The sequence below is a fragment of the Trachemys scripta genome, chromosome 18 (assembly GCF_013100865.1).
Source record: "Trachemys scripta elegans isolate TJP31775 chromosome 18, CAS_Tse_1.0, whole genome shotgun sequence".
NCBI lineage: Eukaryota > Metazoa > Chordata > Testudines > Emydidae > Trachemys > Trachemys scripta.
This window is the reverse complement of record NC_048315.1, coordinates 13,236,159-13,261,249: the sequence shown is the minus strand read 5'-3', so window position 1 is coordinate 13,261,249 and position 25,091 is coordinate 13,236,159. Positions and strand designations below refer to the sequence as shown.

The 25,091-nt window shown below is 43.2% G+C and overlaps 1 protein-coding gene across 2 annotated transcripts in view; it reads right to left on the bottom strand.

The window, feature by feature from the left end:
* CALN1 (calneuron 1) overlaps positions 1-24,799 on the bottom strand; it is a 176,433-nt gene extending 151,634 nt beyond the window's left edge. For both annotated transcript variants that reach the window (XM_034752806.1, XM_034752807.1), the window contains exons 1-2: positions 24,236-24,799; positions 3,388-3,512 (exon numbers count right to left, since the gene is read on the bottom strand). In XM_034752806.1, the coding sequence (XP_034608697.1) occupies positions 3,388-3,505 (118 nt within the window). In that variant the 5' untranslated portion in view covers positions 3,506-3,512; positions 24,236-24,799. The remainder of the gene's footprint in view (positions 1-3,387; positions 3,513-24,235) is intronic.
* Positions 24,800-25,091: the final 292 nt, after the last annotated feature.

Here is a 25,091-nt window from a genome sequence, read left to right as displayed (position 1 = left end):
CATTACCCCTCAACGAAAATAACATTCTAATCTATTTGGTTTTACTTAGGCTCTTACACTGCACTTATCACTGTAGTAACTGATCACTTGCACTTTTAAAAATCCATTTCAGAAGTGAATGAGATTGAGCCAAACACGCTAGATGCTACCATGATGCCAGAGAAGCCTAACAGATCAGATGGTTATCTGGGCCTCAGTCTTGCAAGAAGTCCCACCCAAAATTCCCATTAACTTTTGTGCAAGAAGGTTTAATCCTTTAAGGATTTAGCATATTGTGGCTGGTATTTTGAAGGCACCGGAGGGGGTTTAGGCACCCAAATCCCATTGAAAGTCAATGGGCGTTCAGTCCCTAACTCCCATAGGCTCCTTTTGAAAATCCCAGCCTGTATTATTAATTTCAAATTTGTTACTATGTTACAAAGGTTGTGATACGGCCGTTAGTACATCAGTATAACTCCCATATGCCCTCACCAACGCCCAAAGCTAAAACGTCTTAACTGCTACCTAGACTGTAAACTCTTTGGGGAAGAAATGGTCTTTTTGTTCTAAGTTTGTATAGTACCTAGCACAGTGGGATCCTGGTCTCTGGCTGGGGCTGTTAGGTGCTACAATAACACGAATAAATAATAAAATAATACTTACTGCTGGTAAAAAATAACAAATGGCCAAAAGAGATCCCGTCCTTTTTTTTTTAAATGACTAAGCTATATTTTAGTACACAGTGCACAGGAAAGCATTTCTACCTACGAAATCCTTCTACGCTGATATGGCTTAAGAGGAACTGAATTAATTTAGCACCAATTTTGTGTGTAAGGAAAAAAAATGCTCCCAGGTTGAGATCTTTTCTGCTAAGCTAAAAACTGGGACATATCTTCATGGCAAAGTTACAAAGCCTTTGAAAATAAGTGTTTGTAAAGCAAAATGCTGCCAAAAATTTATAAGTAAATTCTAATGAGAAGTCTGTGTCTAACAGCCAAAGAAGAAACGGGTGATTAGCAAAAGAGCTCAGACGCCTGTATTTTGAAGAATGAGTGGGATATCCTTTGTGAACAGAGATGAATGAAATAAGCTGCTCTCCAGTGCAACGGCACAATTACAATAAGGCACAAACCACATTGAGCTGACATGGGATTAACATTCACAGCAACTGCCACTGGTTTTATAAACCGGCTACCCAGGACTTACTCATGACATTTCACATTAATTATGAGTAATGACACTCAGTGATTCATATTCAGACTGACTCTGTTTAGGCCAGGCACCTTCACTCCCTGGGTTGAATTTTGTGATGACCAATAGCCTGTGAAATCAGAATGCAGTCGACAACATGCATGAATTTTACCTGACTGGGGGATGGCCAAATTGCAAAGTAGGGTAGGGGTGGTTAAAGGGGCCTAAATCTCTGGTCTGTCACTGTTCTTTGCAGGGCTGGTCTCCCTGTGCTATGTTAGAGCAGCTTGAAGGCCAACTGCAAACAGCCTGAGAGGAGTGAAAATACAACTGAGAATCAGCACATCTCAGCAGTATTCTGGCCACTCTCCCTTCCTCCAGCCAGGCCCCCTTTTCCCTGCAGTGCTAGCGGCAGGGAGGGTGAATGGCACAAAAGTCCTTCTGCCACTACAGGATCACTGGTGTCTCCCCTTCCCTAGCTCTCTGGGCCAGTTAAATCAGCTTCACTGCCAGATTACTCCAGTTCAGTAACACAAAGAGGCCACGCTGCACTGACAGAGAGCTTGCCTTCGTGTCTGACACGGATATGTAAACACTTCAGAACAGAGACCTGGCTTTTCTGTTTGGTTGCTTGCTGCTAAATGCAAATCTTCTAAATAAATAAGTTGCAATTCCTTCCTCAGTCACTAGGAGGTAAGGGGTCTGTGAGCTATAGAGGAAGTTAAAATGGGAACACCCTGGTTAGTGTGTAGCAGCGAAGTCTTCCAGAGCGGCATTTGAGCAAGACTTAATCCACTGCCATCTTGTCTGCATTGTGCTAACCTATTTGATCATCAACTATGAGAGCATCTAAACTTTACCTAACCACATTGTTCTCCCTTATTGCAGCCCACAATGGGCAAGCCAGCTCAGCGATATTATCAACCAAACCCAAACTCTCATCCAAACTTCCACAGCACCTTACAGGGAACACAGAGTGTGGTTATAGAATCTGCACACTTCCCTTAAGTGATATACCTTAAGTGACATTTTTAGTTAAACTGTGTTTAAAGTGTTTTATACTAGGTACTGGATATTTCTTACCTTTAATAAGTATAGTAAATTCCCACTGGGGGAAAAAATCATTTTAATAAATATATTTGGAGAACGTACTTTTTTCTTCTTAGCTTAAATTAACGTTCAGCTTGCAAAATTGATTTACAGAGAGTAGAGATAAAATAGACCTGTCAAGCTTGTGAGATCTGATTTATCCTCAGAACATATAAAACTTGGCTTGCTTGCATGTTGCCCCACCAATACGTGTAAACCCTGTTCTAGAGGGACGGTTTCTATCTAGCTCTATTTCCATGCTCGTTGAATCATTAAGCTCTCTGCAGAGTTTGTACAAAAGGTCCACTGGGAAGTAGACCACGAGCTTCAACGTCTTCCACATTGCTCACAGAACAGCCGTCTAACAGTAAGCACTTGTGATTAGAAATTATCTGGGCAAAAACAGAGGAATCAGACCCCAGGTCCATCTAGCCCAATGTCTTGTCTCTGACAGTGACCAATACCAGATGCTGCAGAAGAAAGTGCAAGAAACTCCACAGTAGGAAGTTATGGGATAATCCACCCACAATGAAAGTTTCTTTCTAACCCTCATCAATTAAAGGCTGGCTTATGCCCTCAATCATTGACCTGGAGAAGTCAATCGCAAAGCACTTTTCCAGCCCCAGAGCCACATTCAGCTTCCACATATCTATCTAGATAAATAGATGTAGCTAGACAGAAAACTTCTTGCTTAATGGCCATATAGCAAATGTGAGGATACATCTAGGAACACAGATCCTGGCCCTGCGTAAAGAACAAGGCATCTTCCTGTGCAAAGAACAAGACATCTTTATCCAAAATGTTAGTCTAACTTTCTCCTGCAAAATTTGGCCCATTCAGAACATGCTTGTTTTTTTAAAAGCTCTTGCCTTATTTGAAGGTGAAAGGACAGAGACTGAAGCTAAAAGCAGACCTGAGATCTGAATATAACTTCAGACTATGGCCTTCCCCTCATTTTAGATCTGGTGAGCTGTGCCACTTAAAACAAACCTTTTATTCTCTACTTCACACTCAGAATGGCGTTCAAGTTACTTTAAGTTTATGCAACTAATAAAATGAATGCAGGCTCACTGACTGCCTTCCCTAATGTCTAATTACCCCCTCCCCACCTCAAACAAGGCTCCTTACCATCCAATTCCTCCACAGAGATATTGGCTAGCTGTTCACTGTCACTGCCAGCAGAGAGCGATCGATTCAGGTAGTTCCCCTTGTATAACAAGCCAGCCGTTACATGGTGGAATGGCATCTTCTCCCTGCACACGAAAAACAAGAAGAATCATTATAATACTTTTTCTTTTCTTTCTTTTCAGAGAGCAATCAGCTGCCTTTGAAAGAGCAGTAGGATTAAAACCTTCTGCATCTCAGAATGATGAATGCTCAGAGAAGCCAAGTTCATGACTGATGGATTGCAGGCTTAATTTTGTCGCTACACCAGAAACTAAACAAATAACAATGTCTTCTTCATTAAGGGGGAGAGTTAGCATAGGCAGAATGCCGATGTCCTAGCCAAATAATAATCCTTTGCATTTACCTAGCAATGTTCAACCTGGAGAATTTAATAGAGTGCAAAATCACAAGGCGTCAGAGCGGAGATGTTCAAAGCTGCATAAGGGATCTGAACGCCCAATTCCCATTAATTTAAACTGAACATCCAAATCCCTTAGGCAGCTTTCAGCATCTCAGCCAGGAAAAGTTAGTACTAGTGCTGAGTACCAATCCTAAGTGCAATTACATCCATGCCACAGTTTAAAGAATCTAACTGCAGTGTTCTTGCTGAAGGAAGGAATTTCACCTTCAAGCAGGGCCTGGAGATGAACATTTTCATCCCAGTATATGAATGTTGCAGAAAAGTATTACTAGGAAAGCATCCCAGGAGATTGCAATGGAAACTTCTTTGCAATTCACCTACAGCATAAGCAGTGCCCACCATAACCTAGGGTACGTTTCATCAAAGGACAGCCATTTCCCCAGTCAAAAATGGCAGTTACATGGCAATAATATACAATGATTTAGGATGGACAGGAAAGGAGCAAGCTCGCTGTAACCAACTGAAACTATGTTTGAAACTGAAATGTTTGTAGGCCAGACCCACAGCTGGTGTAAATCAGACTCCATCTCAGCCATAGCGCATTTTATAGTGTAAAGGATCCACCTTCAGCGGATATAACAGCAGAGTCAATGGAGCCATGTTGATTTATACCAGCCAAGGCTCTGGCACAATGTTTTTACACAAACTGGAATTTGGCCAGGACACAGGCCAAAATACCTCGGGCCAGATCCTCAGCTGGTGTAATTTGATGTAGCTACATTGACTGTGCTGATTTATAGCAGCTGAGGAACTGGTCCCTTGAATGTTCTCGATAAAAACGTATTACAGGGTCTCTCCTTTGCATCTCATTCAAAGGACATCGCCTCTATATTCATGCTGAAGCACTGCCTCTGAGAGACAAGTGCCACTATTGAATCATGTCCTCAACTTCTGGCCACACTTGGGTAATAATTACAGGGGTGATTTGGCTCTTACAACCACCATATGTTCTTAGTATAGTCAATAAAACAGACGCATATATACACACACATACACTCAATATATATAGAAACACATGCACATCTTAATCCTGTAATGAATGACTTTCTACCTCACTGAGTTTATGAAAGCTTAAATAGCCTTAAAGAGCAAACCAACCTGATACACGGGTAACACAGAATGAGAAAAAGTTTGTTTCCCTGTCATTGCTTTGTACATACATAGCAGTTCTCTTGCTGTAATTACGCAAACAAATCCTAATCCTTTTAAAAATATATTTACTTTGGAACTAGTTTCTTCAGCATCACATTAAAAACATAAATAGGTTTTCTTTTTCATTAAGCATAGATAATTTCCCAGCACTTACCAATTAAAGTGTTTCACTCAGATACATCAGTCTGTGTTGCCAAGGCACTAACTTTATATACACAGCAAAAGGAGAACAGTGAACACCATTTCAGCGCCAGTTTGGATATTTTTTTAAATGCTGACCAGTCAGACAGCAGTTCCAGCAAGCTATGCATTCATGTTGGCTGTCATGTCACACAATGAAATATTTAAACGTAAATTGATCTGCATGTTTCCTCCATAATCATACTTCCAATATAAAAGCAACTACACTGACTTTTGAAATCCCATTTAATTAGAGAGGGGCTTAAACCAAATCCCTAAACTTGAGCAGTCACATATTTGGGGCTAGTTTGATATCTAAAATCCAGATCTCAACTCCTCACACAGGGTCAGACGTTTAAACATGCACAAATCAGGCAGCTGAGGGCACACAAAAGGCCAGAACGGTGTCCAGGGTTATCCGATTTGTGTGCACAGTTGCAATAATTCACATGCAAATAAGGTATGGATTTCTGCATGTAGTTGCATACCTAGCCATTTTAAAAATCAGACCTGCGAATCCTTGTCTTTATAATGATTTTTAAAATACCAGAGATAACCATCCCCTGAACTTTGGGGTGTTTGAAATCTAAATTCAACTGCTAGCAGAGTGAAGCTTGAGGTATCCTGCCACCAGAATGGAATCCCTCTAGAGAGAGATGAAGCAGAACATCTGGATTGCAATACCTGGATTGTGCGGGAGCCATACAAAAAAGGGAAAATATTCTGAAACAAGCAAAGTTTTTATGGGAGAGTGAGTAAATATCAACCCATCTGGTAATCAGTGATGTGCTCTACTACAGACAGTTGGTTTATAGACAGGGGGTCGCTTTTTGTCATATTTGCTTGTGGATTGTTGCATGATCAGTCTGAGCAAAATCCTCCTATCGCAAACAGGGTCACAGAGGATGGTGGAAACACGATGACTCTTCGGCAAGAGGTAAGAACGACACTGTACATAGCATTGCCTAAATGAGACACAGCTGGACTATGTGTACACAAGGGAGATGTTAAGATAGCCTGTGGGTCCATGATTACACTAATCTAAGCAGCCACAAACCTTAGCAGTGGTCACGTGCAGCGGAAGTCCTTTATTAACTATGGACAGGTTTCAGGACTGGCTATGTCTGCAAACTGGGAAAAGGAGTGTACTCCATTCTCCAAGATAGCCCCCCCACCATCAAGAGGATTTACTCCAGCTTTGTGTGAGGCAGGTGGATTCCACCCTGTGTACCTCCTTGTCCTGACCTTACATAAGTTGCATTACACTTTCGGAAGCATTAGAGGAGCACAACACCTTGAGGGACAAAATACCTGTGTAGGCCTGACTCTGCCAAACCTCAAACCACACAGTACTTCAATTGGAGTTTTTGCTCGAGTAAGGTCTGCAAGATAAGTCCCTCTCTCATTTGTATTCACACTGCTGCACTAAATGTTTTATGTCTTTTTGAGGAAGGCCCTTTGTGGTAGAAATATTGACCTTTTCCTCTTCATCTGCAATAAAGAGAAAGTGACTCTATCTTAATGAGTCTGAGCACTTAATTAATGGTAGTTTAAAGACACAGCCTTGGTGGTTCACTGCTCAGGCAGGAACTCTTGAAAGAGACTATGCCTTAAAGGAAAAGAAACGGCAAGGCATTGTGTAACCCTTTCACAGGGGGAAGCAACCAGGTGCAGCAAGGGGCTGGCATTGCCTGGCACTCTTCAGAGCAGCCAGGCTGGCAGCATTACTAGCCTAGAGACATTCCTGCTCTCAGGAGACCTCACAGTGCTACCCAGCCCAACCCTTGCTCAATTGAGAGCGGGTGGCACCCAGCATCCTCTCACACTTGGCATGTGACCGGAGTCCCTATTGCTGAATTTGTAGCCATGTCAACATGTTTCTCATTAACTCATTAGGTGGGAAACGGGACACAGCACTTTCTTCTGCCCTTTTACAGAGACAGCATAAGAAAGAATCCAGAGTTCTGTCCTGCAGGAAGCTGCCTCTGTAGCTGATGCATCAAATACCCAGTCACCACCAAGGGTACTCTCCCTTCCATCTGGAGGGTTTCCACCTGTGAAGCAGCTGACCCATCCTTTGCCTGGCTGAGCTCACAGCTGGAACGGACAGCAAAGAAGAAAGGGGGTGTTCCTGTGGAGGATCCACCCCACTTCATAATGCTAGTGACTGTGGCTGGGAGAACGGGTTTCACACCACCTACCTGATCTCCAATTCTGAAGCCCACTGTGACGCTTTTCAGGGCACCCAGGGCTGAGACTCACCTCCCTGCCACCTGCCTCCATTGTGAGGGAGTCTTACCGGTGTCAGCTGGGTGTTAACTCCCTAACACAACCAGCCTGTCAGGTACTCAAGAACTCTCCTCTGAGCTACACTAGCCCTGCCTTTGCCCTGACAATAGATGCTCCCAGCCCCTGGATCCCTACAAAATGTCCTCCTATGGTGTCCAGCACCTGATCACTGGATAACCATAGAAATCCCAGATCCTCTGCTCACAAAGGAATAGTGTATCCCAGCTTACCCACTTTACCTTAGCCCACCATGCCTGCACCACACACAGCACTTGAGCTCAGTCATGGTAATACAGATTTAAGAAAGACGAGAGATTCAAATAGAAACCAGTGCGAGTGATAGAAACAAATGTCTATGTACAAAACAAAATCATAAAACGTGAACTAGGGCTTACAGATATTACACATACACATGCATTTCCATTACATGCGTCTGACGAAGTGGGTATTCGCCCACGAAAGCTTATGCTCCAATACATCTGTTAGTCTTTAAGGTGCCACAAGACTCTTTGTTGCTTTTCACATATTAATAGTTACCTTTCCTAGCCAACAGAGCAGATTCTCACCTGCAAGTACAGCCTTTTCCAGTGTTTTCTAGTCGCAAGGAGACAGGACCCAGTCTTTCATGAAGCACCCCCTCCTCAGTGAATGGATCCAGAGTGTCTTTCTCCATCCTGTGATATACTGAATCAGTCTTTTGTCTTTATTCCCCAACAGGATGCACCCCTCACTGTCCTATCATTCCTTTTCACTTCCAGATAGTTTCAATGTTTATAGTTTGTCCTTGATGGTTTTCCACTGACTTTTCTGGGTTAGTGCACTGAGCAATACATTACGTAGCCAGTTAGCCAGGGAGTGGTGACAAATTCCTGCCACCTGAATGGGCCAACACTGAGCTATACGATTCCCTGCTAACTTTTACTCCAAGACCATAAGGGCATAATTTTCCATATAGTTACATTATTCCTTAAATATGACCCTACACACATCTTGCCATGGTTATGAGTATCGATAAGATACAAGCTTTCAGTAGAGACCTCACATGCTACCTTTTATGGAATAATACTATGAAAGTGGTGTATCGGGGTAGTGAGTTTATCAGGTCTGATACAGGAATTGCTTGTTAAGAACCTTGAGTCCTTTGCCAGTTGGCACCAGTCAGTCTCTGTGTGACACCCTCTCCCAACAACGTCAACACAGCCTAGAAGGGGGAAGTCCACCTCAAACTACCAGCAACAAATAAAGGCTGAAGAGAGCAGCTGTTGGTATGTTTTTCACATGATGTAACTATTTTGCATAGTTCAAGACAGACCGACTCTCATTTAGGGACTGCAACATTGGTAAAGCTGGATGAATACTACAGCAGGTTGAAAATCTTCCACTGCAACTGGTTTTTGAAAGAAAATTGAATTTTCAATCGCAAAAAGAGTCTGTTTCCATGGAAAAGATTGAGTTTTCATTATTATATATCTCCCAAACCCCAAAAATGTTATTTGGAAATGCTGCCGTGATGCCTCAGGGAGTTGCTGGTTGGGGGAACCAGGTCACCAGTCAGACTACATTTCTCACCAGGTGTGACAGCAGCATTTTCAAATATATTTGTTAGGGTTTTGGTACAAATACATTTGAGGACAAATGTAAGGTGCTCCTGCACAATTCATCAACAGGAAAACAAAGTGAATTTCACTGAATAAATTATTTACTACTAATTATTCAGTCAACTGGTGTTTTGGTGTCAGGGGTCTTTTTAGCTCAGTGTTTCTCAATGAACGGTCCCTGGACCAGTGCTGGTCCCTGTGATCTCCCTGACAGTTTAGAAAGGCAGCAAACTGGTCCCTGGTATCAGAAGGTTGAGAAACATTGCTGTAGCTTACATTCTTCTTCGGCTCCTATGTTTAAAAAAAAAAAAAGAGTTTCAAACATTACTGAAAATTCATCTGATTGTTAAACTGGAAACTTTCTTTTAACTAGAAATTAAGTGCATTTGAGGCCTTCACTGCAGGATTAGGATAATTTAAGTGGTTCTGGCCAGTAGATTGCTCAAATTTACCCTGAAACTATACTGGCAGATATGTGATGGCTACCAAAATATGCAACATTTTTATTAAATTCTTCAATATGTCCAGCAATATATGATTGCCAGGGATTGTCTCAAGTACCTTCCACATGAAGATGTGCAAGCAAAGAATAGATTTTATAAGAAAGAAAGAAAGAAAGAAAGATCACAAAATGATTAGATTGTAGGGAAACAAATTTATGAGCCATAAAGCACCCTCGGGTCCTGTTATAAGCCCCTTTTGCAAAGATTCACCAAATTAAGTAGTGGGGCTGGGTTGAACAAAATTGGAGGAATGGTCAAGTACAGTAACTGAGGCAAATAAGAGAGAGATCTCTGGCACTTTACCCATCTCCCACGGAGTTGAAAGATTGCTAATACAGTCTTAGGTATCTATATGAATCAGGCTAATAACTGACCTTCTAACTTGGCCCAGAGGAAAGATCAGAATAAAACACAGATAGGTAGTTGTGCATCAACAGGACATATCTTGAATAATTTCACCCTCCATCTTCTGAGCATGTCAGCCAGGCGAGACAGTTGTCTTTCCAAATATTCCTCATTGTCTTCCTCATTCTGCCCTAGTTGCTGCAGGTTTAACAGACACATCACACCATGGAAGAGGCAGTAACTAGAGAGCCATCTTTAGCCATGCCCTCCCTTCATCTGAGCAACTGTTCTGGAGTTAATCCACATCTCTCCCACTGTAGCCAATATATTTAATGGGAGTCAGCAACTTGTTGCATACATGTGCTTTTGGCAACACCCCTCCATTAGTCAGAGTATTAATTGACCTTGTGCATTAGTACTTGGATTTGCTGTTGCTGACTGTGTATTTTTTCTTTTTGCGTGTCTCCTATTGGGCATAGAGTTGGCTCTCCTTACATTTCAATACTAGATCCAGCAGCAAAGAACTTGGAAGGACCCAAAAAGTCTCAGTTCAGCAACAGAAAATATATTTGGCGCATTAACAGGCATATCAGGAGTGCCTGATTGACTCTTCTAACAGCGTGCCAGATTCTAGGACCCTGCATAGGAATGCAGAGGTCTTCTTTTTAATCACCCAAACCTCAAGTGTATAAAGATAAACAAGAATTACAGCTCACTTATGCTGGCAGGTGGATCTTGTTATAGCGCCAAACAGGCTATAAGAGAATTTGAGGATCTCTGGAGCAGAGGGAAATAAGGTCTGGGATAGAGGAGGTCTGACCGGAAAAGCTGTAAGAATAGACAATCTCAGGGAGAAAACCTAGAATGAAGTTTATATTTTTGCTGCTATTTAAGTTATCAACAAAGCCAAGATGCCAGGAAGGAGTGGAGGGGGTAAGTTGGAGTTATATATAGTGTGTATATATTATGAGCAGCAAAGGGTGGGAACTTTGCCTGCTTACAGCCCTTCTTAATAGCTCATGGATCATAAGGCAACCCAGTGGGAAAGGCAATACTGAAATAACAACAAGAAATGCTTATTACACTGTGTTGTGTTTGCATCATAAATGTTTGCGAGAGGCTGTTACACAATCATCACTTTTGTAACAAGTAGCAAGACATGCTCTGAGCTGAACAGCCGACATGCAGTGAACTTGCACTTTACAAGTACACAGGACAAAATATCAAAGAGATTACAGATCTTTGAACCCTAGGCTGCACAAATGGATTTCCCGGCTACATTGGTACGGACAACGCAATCTGTTCATTCAATTTTTTTTTTAATTTTTTTTTTTTTTATTAAGAGCCAAATTTCCATGGACTGCAATGCAAGCTCATTATGCATACTGGGAGCGCAGAATAGCCCATGTGTTCTCTGATAGAATTTTTCCCCACTTGTGAACATGTAAGTACAAATCTGAATCTCCAAGTATTAGTTAACAGATGTTATAACCAGTGCATATGCAGTTTACTACAGGAGACTCTGACATAATTAATACTGGTTCGTACTGGACCAAGGGTGTATGAACTGAAAACCACACACACACACCCTTGTAATATGCTGGTTAAATGCTATGTCCCCTTCTAGTGGGTGATCTAGCTAAAGGTGAAGAGACTGTTAGAGCTATCTGCTAAGACCCCAGCCCTGCAAACATAGGTACTCCCGCAGATTTCAATGAGACTACTCACATGAGTAAAGTTAAGTGTTAAGCATTTACAGGATTGGGGCCTGTGGAGAGGGTGGGCTGCGGCAGGCCCGGGCGCCTGCGTAGACGCGCAGCCGATCAGAGAAGGGCTTACTGGGAGCCAATCAGAGGATAGATTGGAGCCAGCCAATCAGGGGCCAGCTCAGTTATATAAAAGACTGCTCAGGGAGCGAGCAGTCAGTCTGTCCCAGGCCTTCAGAGGGGAAGGTCTGTCTCCAGAGCTGGGAGGCCAGCACCATGGACAGCGCAGTGCAGGCCAGCCTTAGAGAGCGGGAGAAGGTTCTACTCCGTAGCCTGCTAGGCGGCAGATCTGGAAGGAAAAGGCCTAGAGGGGAGAAGGGCCATTGGGGAAGTGGTCCAGAGGAGTAGTCAGAGGAGGAAGGAGAAGGAGGACAGCAAGGCTGTTGCTAGAGGGCCTCTGGACCGGGACTCAGAGTAGTGGGCGGGCCTGAGTCCCTCCCCTTTCCCCCTTTTTGTTCCCTTTGGCCATACGCTCAGCCATAGGCCGCAGGGAGCGGCCAGCCGGAACCACGCCCGATCCTGGACTGTAGGGATCGGACTTAAAGGTGTGAGACTGTTGATCACCCCTCCCCCCCAGAGGGGGGTGCGAACGGACCGAAGGACACTGTCGGAGGGCAGTGTTCCAGAAGGAGGACCCTGTGCGTTGGGAGCAACGTGAGTCCGCACGCCAACCAAAGGTGAGACAACAGGCGGGACGCCACCAGAAGAGGGCGCCCTACTGGATCGAACCAATTCCCTGAGACGACCAGTAGGAGGTGCCGCAGCAGCAAGTCCCAACCCTGTCCCAGGGCCTAAGGGAGTAAATCCTTTAACTATAGATTCACAGACTCTAAGGTCAGAAGGGACCATCATGATCATCTAGTCTCACCTCCTGCACATCGCAGGCCACAGAACCTCACCCACCCCGTCCTGTAACAGACCCATAACCTCTGGCTGAGTTACTGACATACTCAAATTATGGAAAAAAACAGGGTTTCTGACCTGATGGGAATTCCTTCCTGACCCCAAATATGGCAATCAGTTGGACCCCGAGCATGTGAGCAAGACCTATCAACTAGACATCTGGGAAAGGATTCTCGGTAGTAACTCGGAGCCCTCCCCTTCTAGTTCCCATCAAGTAGTAAAAGCCTGTGCTTTTAGGTCTTGATCCAATGCTTATTGAAGTCAGTGTGTAATGGATCAAACTTTTAATAATGAAGGTTGAACATTAAATCCCTGCTGATGACCCATGGTGGGTTAGGGGTCACTACAAATTTCAGATTATTTTTGACAGTTAAGGGTATAACCTGGGAAGCAGTTTAGTTCTTTGAAATGAAGGAAACAAAACCTGAGCAATTAGCATGATGGGTGCAGTGTCACAAAGCCATTTCATTAGCTAGGAGCTTCCAGGTTGTTGACAAGTATAAAGGTATGGTTACCTCAAATGCTGCTAGTGCTGGATTTTCCCCTCCTCCAGAAAACTTAACAATTAAAACGGTAGCGAAGGTCACTTTAAAAGGCACCATGCTGATAAACACAGAAGTTTCAGCAATGCCAAGATTCTTGTGAGTTCTGAACAGTAGAAAGGAAAACTTGAGTATAAAATATATAAACCCCTTTCTAAACACTGAAAATACTGAAATATGGTGGGAAAGTCTTAAGCCATGTTGTTATGTTAAGTTTAAAAATAACAAAAAGAGGGAGTAGGAACTAGACTGATCCTCAGCTTAAATCTAAATCATCTTTAAGACTCAGATCCATCCCACTCTCCTCTTAGTCCCCAACAGCTCAACTATATTTAATTCTTCCATGCTGCCCTCCGTTAGTCCCCCTCGCTCTTCCTCCCTTCCTGTAGCCATCCAGCAATCCCCTCGCTTGCTTACCCTCCCACAGCCCTGCACTAGTTCCTTTGCTTCCTTTTCACTATCCCTTCATCATTTTTCAATAGCGTCACGTTCCCACTCTGCAATTCAGATGGTCAAAAACTCCCACCAAAACTATTTTTCAGTTATATGACATTTTTTGCAAAAAGTGTCTGCTTTCCATGGAAAATTTTGACTTTCCATCAAAAACCCAAATGCCTGAAAATCCAGGTTGGGAAATGCAGTTGTGTTATCTATGAGTATTATCATTTCCATTCCCTCTACGGGCTGGGTTCCCCAGTGGGACTACATCTCCCATGATATAATGTGATGGCTCAGCAAGAAGGGAGACACTGGAGCAGCATGGGAGATGTAGTCAGGCCTGGGGTCCCAGCTCATATAGGAGAATGGGAGCATGAAGTAACTGAACTACAAAACCCATAAGGGATCACAGCAGCATTTCCAAATAGAAATTTTTATCTACGAATATCTTTCAGCAGAAAATTTTGGGGGGGTTGGCTGAAAATTTTTAGTTTTTCACCAAAAAAAATTGAAATTTTCTATGGAAAACAAACAAAAATGTATTTTGTGTGTGGGGTGGGAGGGTGGTATTTTTGTAAAAATTTTCCACAGGAAAAACTCCTTTTTCCAACCCTCTCTAGTCTCAGCCTGTCTGCTGGGCCCTGAGGATTGTTTCCTCCAAGTATGGCTTGCAGTGCACTCTGGGATGCCTCCATCCAAAAAAGTTTCAGAGTGTGAGAAATTTCAGTGAAGTCCAGGGTCCTAAAAAAATTAAGTGTTGGCCTCTACAGTGGGATTGGAAGCATGGACTACTGGAAACGTATGAGTAGAAAAGAAGAAGGAGGAGACATAGTTGCTAAGTGTACAGAAAAGAGAGGGAAAAATTATTTGAGGGTGGCAGAAAATGCCTTATAGTGAGAGACAAAGAGCTCAATCTCTTTAGCTTTTAAAAAAGAAGATTGGAAAGTGACTTGATTACAGTGTATCTGTACCTTCATAGGGAGAAAATACGAGGTAGTAAAGAACTCTTTAATCTTGCAGAGAACCAAAGGCTGAAAACTGAAGCCAGCCTAATTCAAATAAGAAATGGGGCACAAATCTTTAACAGTAAGGGTCATTAACCACTGGAATAAACTACCAAAGGAAGCGGCGGATTCTCTGTCTCTTGTTGTCTTAAAATCAAGACTGGATGCCTTTCTGGAAGATATTCTTCAGCCAGACTCCAGTTATTGGGCTCAATACAGGGGTAACTGGGTTGAATTTAATGGCTGGAATTATTCAGGTGATCAGACTACAACTTTGTCTACACATCACAGAAAAACCCATGGCTGCCCCGTGTCAGCCGACCCAGGCTTGCGTGGCTTAGGCTGTGGGGCTGTTTCATTGCTGTGTAGACCCTCCCACATCTCACAACATCCTAGAGCCCAGGCCCAGCCCGGAATTCTACCCAGCAATGCAACAGTCCCGCAGCCTGAGTCCCACAGGCCAGCCACGGGTTTTTCTTTGCTCTGTAGACATACCATAAGTGACCTAATGCTCTCTTCTGGTCTTAGACTCTATGAATCTATGAAGATACCACACCTATTAACACAGTATAAATCCCCAGGTCAGAACATCTACTATGAAAGGACTTCAATGTAATACTGTGTGTTTACTTAGAATCATAGAATATCAAGGTTGGAAGGGACCTCAGGAGGTCATCTAGTCCAACCCCCTGCTCAAAGCAAGACCAATCCCCAGACAGATTTTTGCCCCCGATCCCTAAATGGCCCCCTTCAGGGCCATTTAGGGATCAGGGGCAAAAACAGCAGTCTAAGGATCTTTACTGAACTCACAACCCTGGGTTTAGCAGGCCAATGCTCAAACCACTGAGCTATCCCTCCCCCTTGGGATACTTGCACCTATCCCAAGCATTATCTCATCGCTGTCTCCCATTCTGGCTCTCTTTAGACTCTGCCCAAAGCAGGTTACCCTGCTAATGAATGATGATGCCAGCAGAGATCTCTCTGAATCCATGCCCAGCAATTACTTACTGTTTTCCCCCTTATTGACATGCAGTGGTAGTCATCGCTGTTTCTCTTTCCTCTCATCTAGCAATCAGCAATTTCCCCCTCACCAGCAGAGCAGTTGGTGTACGGGGAACTGAACAAAGTCAACAGCGATAATGTCTAAGTGAACAAATGGGGCCATCAAAGGTCACCATGCAATAGAGTCTTCGCACTATCCTCTTTGTTTGTTCAACACCCTTATACCAGTAAGCAACCAAGGATCTTTACTGTTAAGTCCAAAAAATCTGAGATCTGTCTCTTTCTGAAGTAATTTATCTCACTTTTTTTGCCCATGCAGAGCTCATTGAAGAATCAGGGCCTAGAAAAAGGGTAGAATGTCGACACAATAAGATGACACAGAACTAATTGACAACATGGAATAAGAAGATTGTTATTAGCAGTAAGAAAAAACTATATTTCAAAGATTTTCCTAAGAGAACATCAAAGTAGCAAGGAAATATCACTTGTGCATCTTTAAGTCTCCAATTATACATTTGTACATCTTCTCTTAATCTGTTTAAAGACCTTGTCTTTCACTGTTAACAGAGGATATGGCTGTTGTGGGTTTGTTTATCACAAGTGTTGTAAGGATTCTTTTCCCAAGCATGTTTTAGTTCATTTTCCCATGTCCCATTGCCTTCATTTCAAACAGTTATAGCAGAGCTGAAGAAATGAATTCAAAGCATTCCCTATCTGCACTATAGTATACTGAACAAAAAGCCTCAAATTAAAAAAATATATACACAAGTTACTATTCATAATAGACTGAACATATCATAGCTGAGTAATAATAAATGGAAATACATCAATAATGAAGAATTTTTACAACAGATATAACAAAACAACATGTCATTACAAATAGCCTCAGGGTTGATTGGGTATTGTTGTAAAGTGCCAAAACATTTAATTTTAATAATGGGACAATTAATTACTCCAGCGAATATTCTGAATTAATTACTCTAGTGATATTCATCACCTCCCTTCCTGAAAGGAAGCTATTGGACAGCTTGCATGATTTCAGTTCTAAAAGCAACAGCAGGTAACTCTTACCATAACATCTAGACAACTTCAGTAATTGGGGGCTATGCAAATATCATAAATGAGATAGAAAGTAGTAAAACAGGGGAGGAAATTATAAAATTGGAATAACTAGAGATGAAATGTGATACAAAATTCAAATGCAGATCTAAGTTTCAAAGTCATGGGGCATTAGGATCTAGGCTTTTGGTTGAGTACACTGTAGAGAAAGTGGCCAGTCCTTAAATTAGGGTGTAGGTGTAGACTTCCAAAGTCCCAGATTGATCAGACCAGGACATTTGACCTAGGTTATATTCAATAGCAACACTTTTCCAAAATTGTACGGCTATTTATTATTACAGGAGATCTTGCAGATGCGTTAACAGGGTGCTTTCAGACTAGGATATGCAGAGGATTCTAAAACATTAATATTATATTTTTTACACCACTATCTAAGGTTGTCATAATGTCCACCCAAAGGAAAAGAGCTAAGTACTGCCTGTCCATCTGTGGCATTTATATGTAACGCCAGTTACCATAGTACCTAAGTAGCACTGAGCAGGTTAAGGGGAAGAATCTATATTTAGGTTTTGATTGTACAATGAACTCTGCATGGGTACAGGGGTTTGCTGGCATGGAGAAGATTTCAGGATTAATGCCTATGGCCCCAGTTCAGCAAAGCACTGAAGCAAGCGCTGCAGTTCCATCAAAGTCAATAGGATTTATGCATTTAATACCCAATTCAACAACGTACTTAAGTACATGCTTAAGTCCTACTGATTTCAATCAGACTACAGCACTTGCATAAGTGCTTTGTTGAATCAGGGCCTAAAAGCATAAGTGATAATTATGGGATAATCAGACTCCATAGTAAAGTGCTAAAATTCTTTAGAAATTATGCAATTCTTTCCTCTCAGGGTACTGGTCTTTGGAAGATTGTCACAAAGCTGTCCCGAGATTTTGAAATGATAATTTCCTGCTGAAGCATAGTGTTTAGCTCTTTGGATGGCCAAATTACAGGATTCTTATTTTTATTCAGTATTTATTTGAAGGAAATGTACAAGAGAGAAGTCTGATGCTGGCAGTGCTTTAAACCTGCTGGTGCTCCGTAAACAAGTTAGCTCCAGAGAGATTTTCATGTCGCTTCTTGAACTATAAAAAGAGTCACTGAGACTGAATAATTGAAAACAGTTATGTAGACTTCATTTCGTTGTTTTTCCTGGGCTTAACTCTGCTTTCTTGCTCATAATTGTAATACTTAGCAGGGTCAATTAACTATTTGGAATCTCATTTACATAACAGTTGACATGTTGACAATACTTCAGAGTAGATTATTGCCCTGGAGGATATCATACTATGCAGAAAAAACTAATATGAAAGAAGGCATTTCTCTTAAATTACAGTTTTTAGACGGAGACAAAACAGAATATGTAAGATCAAGGAATTCTATAAAATGAGGCAATGTGTATCAACATACACATCAGTCTGACATTTTTATAGCATCATTCATCTAGATAGCTCCCCAAATGCTTCAGAAAGCTAACAAACTCATTGTACAAGGCCTGGTCCTTTAAATACATACTCGCAGAAGCAAACCTTACCCACATGCTGCCATCATTACTGAAGTCAATGGCAAAACGCCAATTAACTTAAATGCGAGAGATTGTGCCCATTAGTTGTCCTGAATTGAAGTCAACGGAATCATTTGCATGAACAAGAACTAGTTACCTTAGTAAGGTTTTGTAAGACTAGGCAGTCATTTAAAAGTGCTCATCAAGTCTATATGACAGTTTAAAGGCCCCAACCCTGCCAACAAAGAAACATGGGCAAAAGCTTATTGACTTGAAAAAGTTTCAGTACAGGCATAAAGATCCACCCTCACAGCATCCTACTGACTTAGTCCCATTGACCGCAATGAGATTCTGACCACAGTGATCCCTTTGCACGATTAGGGCCATGGGCAGGAAATGAAGACAAAATTAAATACACTATACAATTGTTTCCATGTCTAGGTGGAATTTAGGTCAGAATGTAATGACCTGAATTGGATTTTGGCCAGGATACCAAGGACATCATATCACTCAACTGTCCCTCATTTCAAGGAACATCATTCATCATAGTCCCAAAGTTATCTACATTTCAAACAGACCTATTGTCCCTCTCCCTCTTATTGCTGAAAGCAACCGATTAGCAAAGGATCATTAAGCGAGGTGACGACAAAGTTATGTACACCAAAAAAGTGGATCCCAAGATACTTTGAGTGTTTTGCATGAATACTTTTTTTGCATGCACACGCCACACACAGTGACCCACATTTTTTGATGTTGAGGGGAATGGCCCTCCTTAATCTTGTAAAAAATACCATGGGATCCTTAATGACCATAAGTGATCACATCTTCTGTTTCGGCCTGACCTGAAAGATAGAGAGCCAGATTATCTAAATTACATCTGTGAAAATCTGGAGCCACTCTATTGTATAAGTGCCCTCAAATACCAAGGTGAGGCAGAGAGACAGAGAGATTAAATCAGAGGCTGGCCCAGCACCACTACCAACACAATACTCCTTAACACCACACTGGGGCATTGGTTAACTCCTGGCTCAGAGAGAAGCATAACAACTACTAAATCACCAACTCTATGTCCTGGAACATCTCAGTACTCCTTGGAGGTTTCCCATTTATGCTGATAGGATCATAGCACAAAGTGATATGGCTGCAGGCAACAAATGACATGAATCCTAAACCTCAGATCCAGACTAAATAGTACTGTCACTTGTTATGAAAAGGGGAGATATGCTGTGCATATACTACAGCCATGAGACCAGGCTTAATGACAGTATGCAGATGTTTAAGATTTTCTTTTATTATGCTGTAAAAAGGTATGTACAACTATGCCCACAAAGAGTTCATAAACAGAAATTAAGTTCAGCGAATGAAAGGGCAGTTTTAAAACCACCTCATTATTTCTATACATACTCCTGGACTTCGGGTTCATAAGACTAAATCCACAATGTGATTTTGATTACTATTGTTTAGTGTCTTTATTCTAAACCACATTTTAATCCTTTAAGCCTTTTAGCAAAGCAGGATGCATTTAATTATAAGTAATAATATAAAGTGGAGTTCTTCTATTGCATCCCATTAACGATAATCCAAGTCCTGTTACATAATAGCCTGTGTTTTCTACAGTTTCTTGCTTACAGCTTAGAGCACAAAGTCAAATTCACAGATGCAAAGTATAATCAGCGGGTATCTACCTTCAGAAAGTCAGTCTATAGATATCGGCTCCTCCAGTTAATATCCCAGCTAAGTACATTTTATTGTACTGCTTACTATATAAAACAGACTTGATATTATTTATAATATCCATACAATGATTGCTTTAGTTGCCAGAACCCAATCCCACTGAATAAAACAAACATTCTAAAAGACATTCCACAATCCCATGATATATTAAAAGAGTTCCCATTTTCTTTTGTATCTATTAACTTATTTTGTCAGCCACATTTCATGCTGACTCAATGATGTTGTGTGTGCAGAAATTGGCTAAAATGATGCACACTAGCATTGCTAACGCAAACAATTTTTACAGAGGCATTATTTTTCCAATTTATAAATCATTGTTGAAGATTAAACCTGAATACTAACTAGGTGCTGTTATCTTGCCACTCGTTAAGCAATGTTTCATCTACCTTACCAGTTAGATCATTTTGGGGTGGAGGGAGGAAGGATTTTGCCGTGCATTACAACTTAGAGGGGAAGGTTTTTTGGAGACTGGATTAGAAGCAGAGGATCAGCCATTGAAATGTATTTGGACTGGGTTTGCATTGGTTCTGTTGAGGTAAAGGCTGGAACAAGTGGCTACAGCAGTGTGTATGTGCATGCACATATATAAACATGTGTGTGTGTGTGTATGTATGTATATATATATATACATACATACACACACACACACACACACACACATAAAACCATCTCCCATAGATAAGATGCATCAGCATAATCCTGAACCACATTCTGATTGGACAAAGACTGCATGATGTTAAAGTGTGTTACGGGGGAGAGAGAGAGGGAGAGAGAGATGATAACTTTGCCTTGTGTAATATGAGAGAGAGGGGTAAAACAGAATTCTGCATAAAAATAAGGTTTGAATATACAACTAGAATCTTTAACAGAATACAATTTTTGCAGTGTAAGTTTAGGCCAGAGATTCCATAATACATGTAGTTTCTATAAAGCCCTGCACTATAATGTAATTCATCAGCATGAAGAAGCATACTTTATTATGAGCCTTCTTCTTGCACTACTGAAATTAATACGGGGCTGTCAGTCACAACCAGGCTGGGTCACACATGAAGTCTCATGCAGGATGCATACTCAGCACCTTGCAAGACAGAGCTCACCCTGAGAGGTCTAATCCTGCAGTCCTTACTGCAAGTGGGTATTTTGCATGAGGAAAATCTGGCCCACATGTACCATCATCCAGAACCACGTAGTGTGGTTTGAATTTTTCCTTGACTTACACCCCATGCTACCTCACTGATGTCAGTAGGTGCAGTGCATATGCCAAGGAAAAGAGTACAGGATCTAGAATAAGATAGAAAACTTGACTAGGGGTAAATCTGTCACATCAAAGCTTCTCCTGCCACACATATGAGGTAATAAAAAGTTTCCTGCAATAAATAAACAAACTTTCACAGAAATACCAAAATGTAAAACAGCTGGGACAGGCTTTCTAAAATGAAAACTTTCAGGGTGCTCACCTTGTGGAATTTATATTCCAAGCGACCAGTATAACTTAAATGTAGAACTTCCATTGGTTATTGAATGAGACTGGAACAGTAAATTATTTCAAGTCAAGGAAGCTTACATCAGCATTAATTCAAAGTAAAAGCATAGCCAATGTGACCTAAACATTATCCCTGCAATGAAAGGCTCATTACAAAACAATATGGGGGAGGGAGGACTAAAGAGACTTTTATTTGCACTAAGACATCATATATATGTGATCTAATCGCAGATAATTGCTTAAATGGTTCTTTTGGACTTAAAACGAAGTGTCATTCTGATGTCAGCCACCTACATGATGTAAGCAACCTAGTCAATCAAATCCATAACCAATCACATCCAGTGCATCTGCTTTACAACAAAACAGAGAAATCCCATTTCCAATTACATTAGGAGTTTTTTTAATAGTCCGATAAACACAATAAATATAATGTGGCATGTTTCCTCTTTTAAATACATATATATCAGGGGTTCTCAAACTGGGGGTCGTGACCCCTCAGGGGGTCGCGAGGTTATTACATGGCAGGGAGGGTCGTGAGCTGTCAGCCTCCACCCCCAAACCCCGCTTCACCTCCAGCATTTATAATAGTGTTAAATATTTAAAAATGTGTTTAAGGGGGGTGACACTCAGAGGCTTGCTGTGTGAAAGGGGTCACCAATACAAAAGTTTGAGGACCACTGATATATATATATATAGAGAGATATCGATATAAATCATTTAGACCAATGATAACGTGGACAGCTGTTTCCACAATGGATCGAATTCTACTATCGTTTTCTCATCGAGGCAGTCAGTATCATTACGAATTTCAAAAGAGAAATGACCATCACCACAATAAAATCCTGCACTGTGCACAATTAAGAATTGAAACACTATGCAGTTAATACTAAGAAAAATGCAGCTTCAACATGCTGGAAAATGTTAGCAGAAACTTCTTTGAATAGCTTATCGGTGTCAGCTGAAATGGTATTATACAGCCTTAAGACCTCAGAAAGCAAGAAAGCTAAGAGGGAGGCTTTCTTAAATGTATTCCTTTTGCTCTTTTAGTAGATAAATGAGGATGCAAACACCCCAAATCATCTTTCAGTGATTGAAATTATATTTAAAATCCAATGAACCAATGTGTGTTTGAATACATAAAACCTATTAATACACCTGTGCATACGCCAGGTAGGACCATCACCTTTTCATTACTGCCATTAAAATTAGTTGACATTATGGGCCAAATTCATCCATGGTGTGAATTCACTGACTTCCCTGACTTCAATGGACTAATTTGGACCTGGGTGTTCAAATGGAGGGGAAATCATAGCTCTTTGTTTTCTGAGTCTCTCTGTAAATCTACTTATACCTACCTACAGAGTTGTGTATTACACAGCTACCAAACAATCGTGTATCTTCTTTCTTGGGCCCGGGGGAGTTTGGAAAATACAATAGAACACTAGTGGGATGCTGTTAAATGAGAACTTGTGAACCTCTCTGTCTTGTGAGAGTGTGCGTACCCACCCCCAAATCTATATCCCATATGGATGCACACAACACTCAAAGCAGGTGCAGGTCTGTGTTACTGATTGTTATTGAAAATAATGGGAGTGATCGAAAATGGGCATACACAGAGAAAGGGAGAAATAATGTGCGCACGGAAAAAGAGAGAGAATGTGTGTACCCCAATGGGTACGTTTCACAGTTGCTATAAATACAAAACCAGTGTATTAAAATATAGATCGGTAGGAGCGATCTCTCTGTCTGTCTACACACAGCTTCCCTCGCCCTGTGGCACAGCTGTAGCCCTTTAACGGCGTTAAGCTCAGTGCAGCCTCCTCATGCCCACCTGCGGCACTGACCTACCGCCTTTCTCCCCTCCTCCCCCCGGGACGACTCAACAGCTACGTTAAGTTGCCCGGGGGAAGAACAAGAGGGCTGAGCTGGTGCTCCGGCCCCGGGCTGCCCGCTGCCCCCTCCCCCGGGGCGTTGGAGCTGCTCGGGGCTTGCTTGGGATGCGGTGGCCTTGGTGCGCAAGGTCCCCCGACACGGTGCAAGTTCAAAGCATCGCCTCCCCCGGGGTCTGGGACCTGCGCCTCCCGCCAGGCAGCCAACATGTTAGCCACGCTGCGACTCGCCCGCTGTGTCACCGGCCTCGCCTCAGCCCTGCCGCCCTCCCCCTTCTGCTGCTTCCATCCCGGGGGAGGGAGAGGGGGGGATATTCAGCTCAACCCTCTGTCGAGACTCTTGGAGGGGGGCAGTGCATCCAACACTAGCTGGAAGAGACCCCAACAGCCAAGGTTGGACGCCCCCCCCCCCTTTAAACCGCCAGGTGCAAAATCCTCCAGCCTGCAACCTCTCTGCGCCTAATGAACCGGCTGCCAATCGGTCCGGGTCCCCCAGGGCGAGCCCACTGTTCAGCAGCAGATGGGAATGGTTAACAGAATATGGGGATAGGTATATTCTATAGACCCCCCCCCATGCACACACTATTGTGTGTACACACGCATGCATGCACACACCACTCTTCCTTGCAGAGAAAGGTCTTTGCTGAGTCTACACCACGCACAGTCCTGTGACCATCCCCACCACACTAATCGAAGCAAATGATGGTCAGAAACCAGCACACAGCTGCACCATCAACACACCAGCCGCTCTCAGCAGGTTCAGAGGGTTTTTTTCCCCCTCACACACACACACAGACTTCCTCCCCCCGATCCCTTCTTTCCATGTAATAAAACCCTTACCCCCGGGCTGGCTAGTCGCGATCATTCCCCTCGCCCGCCCGGGCGGCTGGCGGGAGGTTGCAGAAGAGGAGGGGGACCGCGCCCCGGGCTCTGCCTCCCCGCTGTACTCACCTTTCAAGCAGGCGCCTCCGCCGCTACAGGTTTTCTCCCCTGGCTCTCTCTGCCCCCCTCCAGGTCGCTGCTGGCCGGGGGCGCGTTGGTGGTTTATTTTTCTCCGCCCAAGACGAGCAATCTCCGGTCACACACAAAGTGGGTAGAAAACATGCAGCCCCCCGAGGCACCCGGTGGCTTTCGCGGGGTCCCAGCGGCTCCCCTGTTCTTGGGGGGGCATGGGACGGGGGGAGGGACAGAGGAGTGAGACTTTGTATCAATCTCCGGCAGTGGGACAGGTGCGCCCCGGGGCCGTCAGTGCTCCATCTCCCCAGGCCGGGCTCCCTTTAAACTCCATGCAGCAGCTGCCTGCCCCCCCGGTGCCTCCAGCAGCCCATGGCGAAGTTACAGCGCCTGCCTCTCCCCGGCTTGGCTCCTCGCGGCTTGGGAAACACCCCCCATCCACCTCCTCGGGATCAGGAACCTGGACTCGGCTGGCTCCGGTGTGTCTTGCCCCGCTCTGCGGCCAGGCAGCGGAGAAGCGCCTGGCCTCGGTGCACACAGACCCAGGCAGCTAGCTACAGCTTCCTCCCCTCCGAATGAGAAGCTGCCCACGTAAAACTCCTGCACACTGGAGCCGTTTCATATTGGACACCTTGCGCCAGGGCCCTCGGTAACTCTTTCCTCACCAGGAGGTGAGGCGCAGTCATGCAGATCTGCGGCTCCTGGCTTGGGCAGCAGCGGGGGGCACAGAGAGGCTGGGTTGAGGGAGTAGGGGGAGAGAGGAGAGGGGCCTGGGAGCAGAGCTACAGAGAATAAAGGGAGTAGGGGACAGAGGGTGAAAGAGGAAAGTCAACGGGAATAGGAGGGCTGAGGG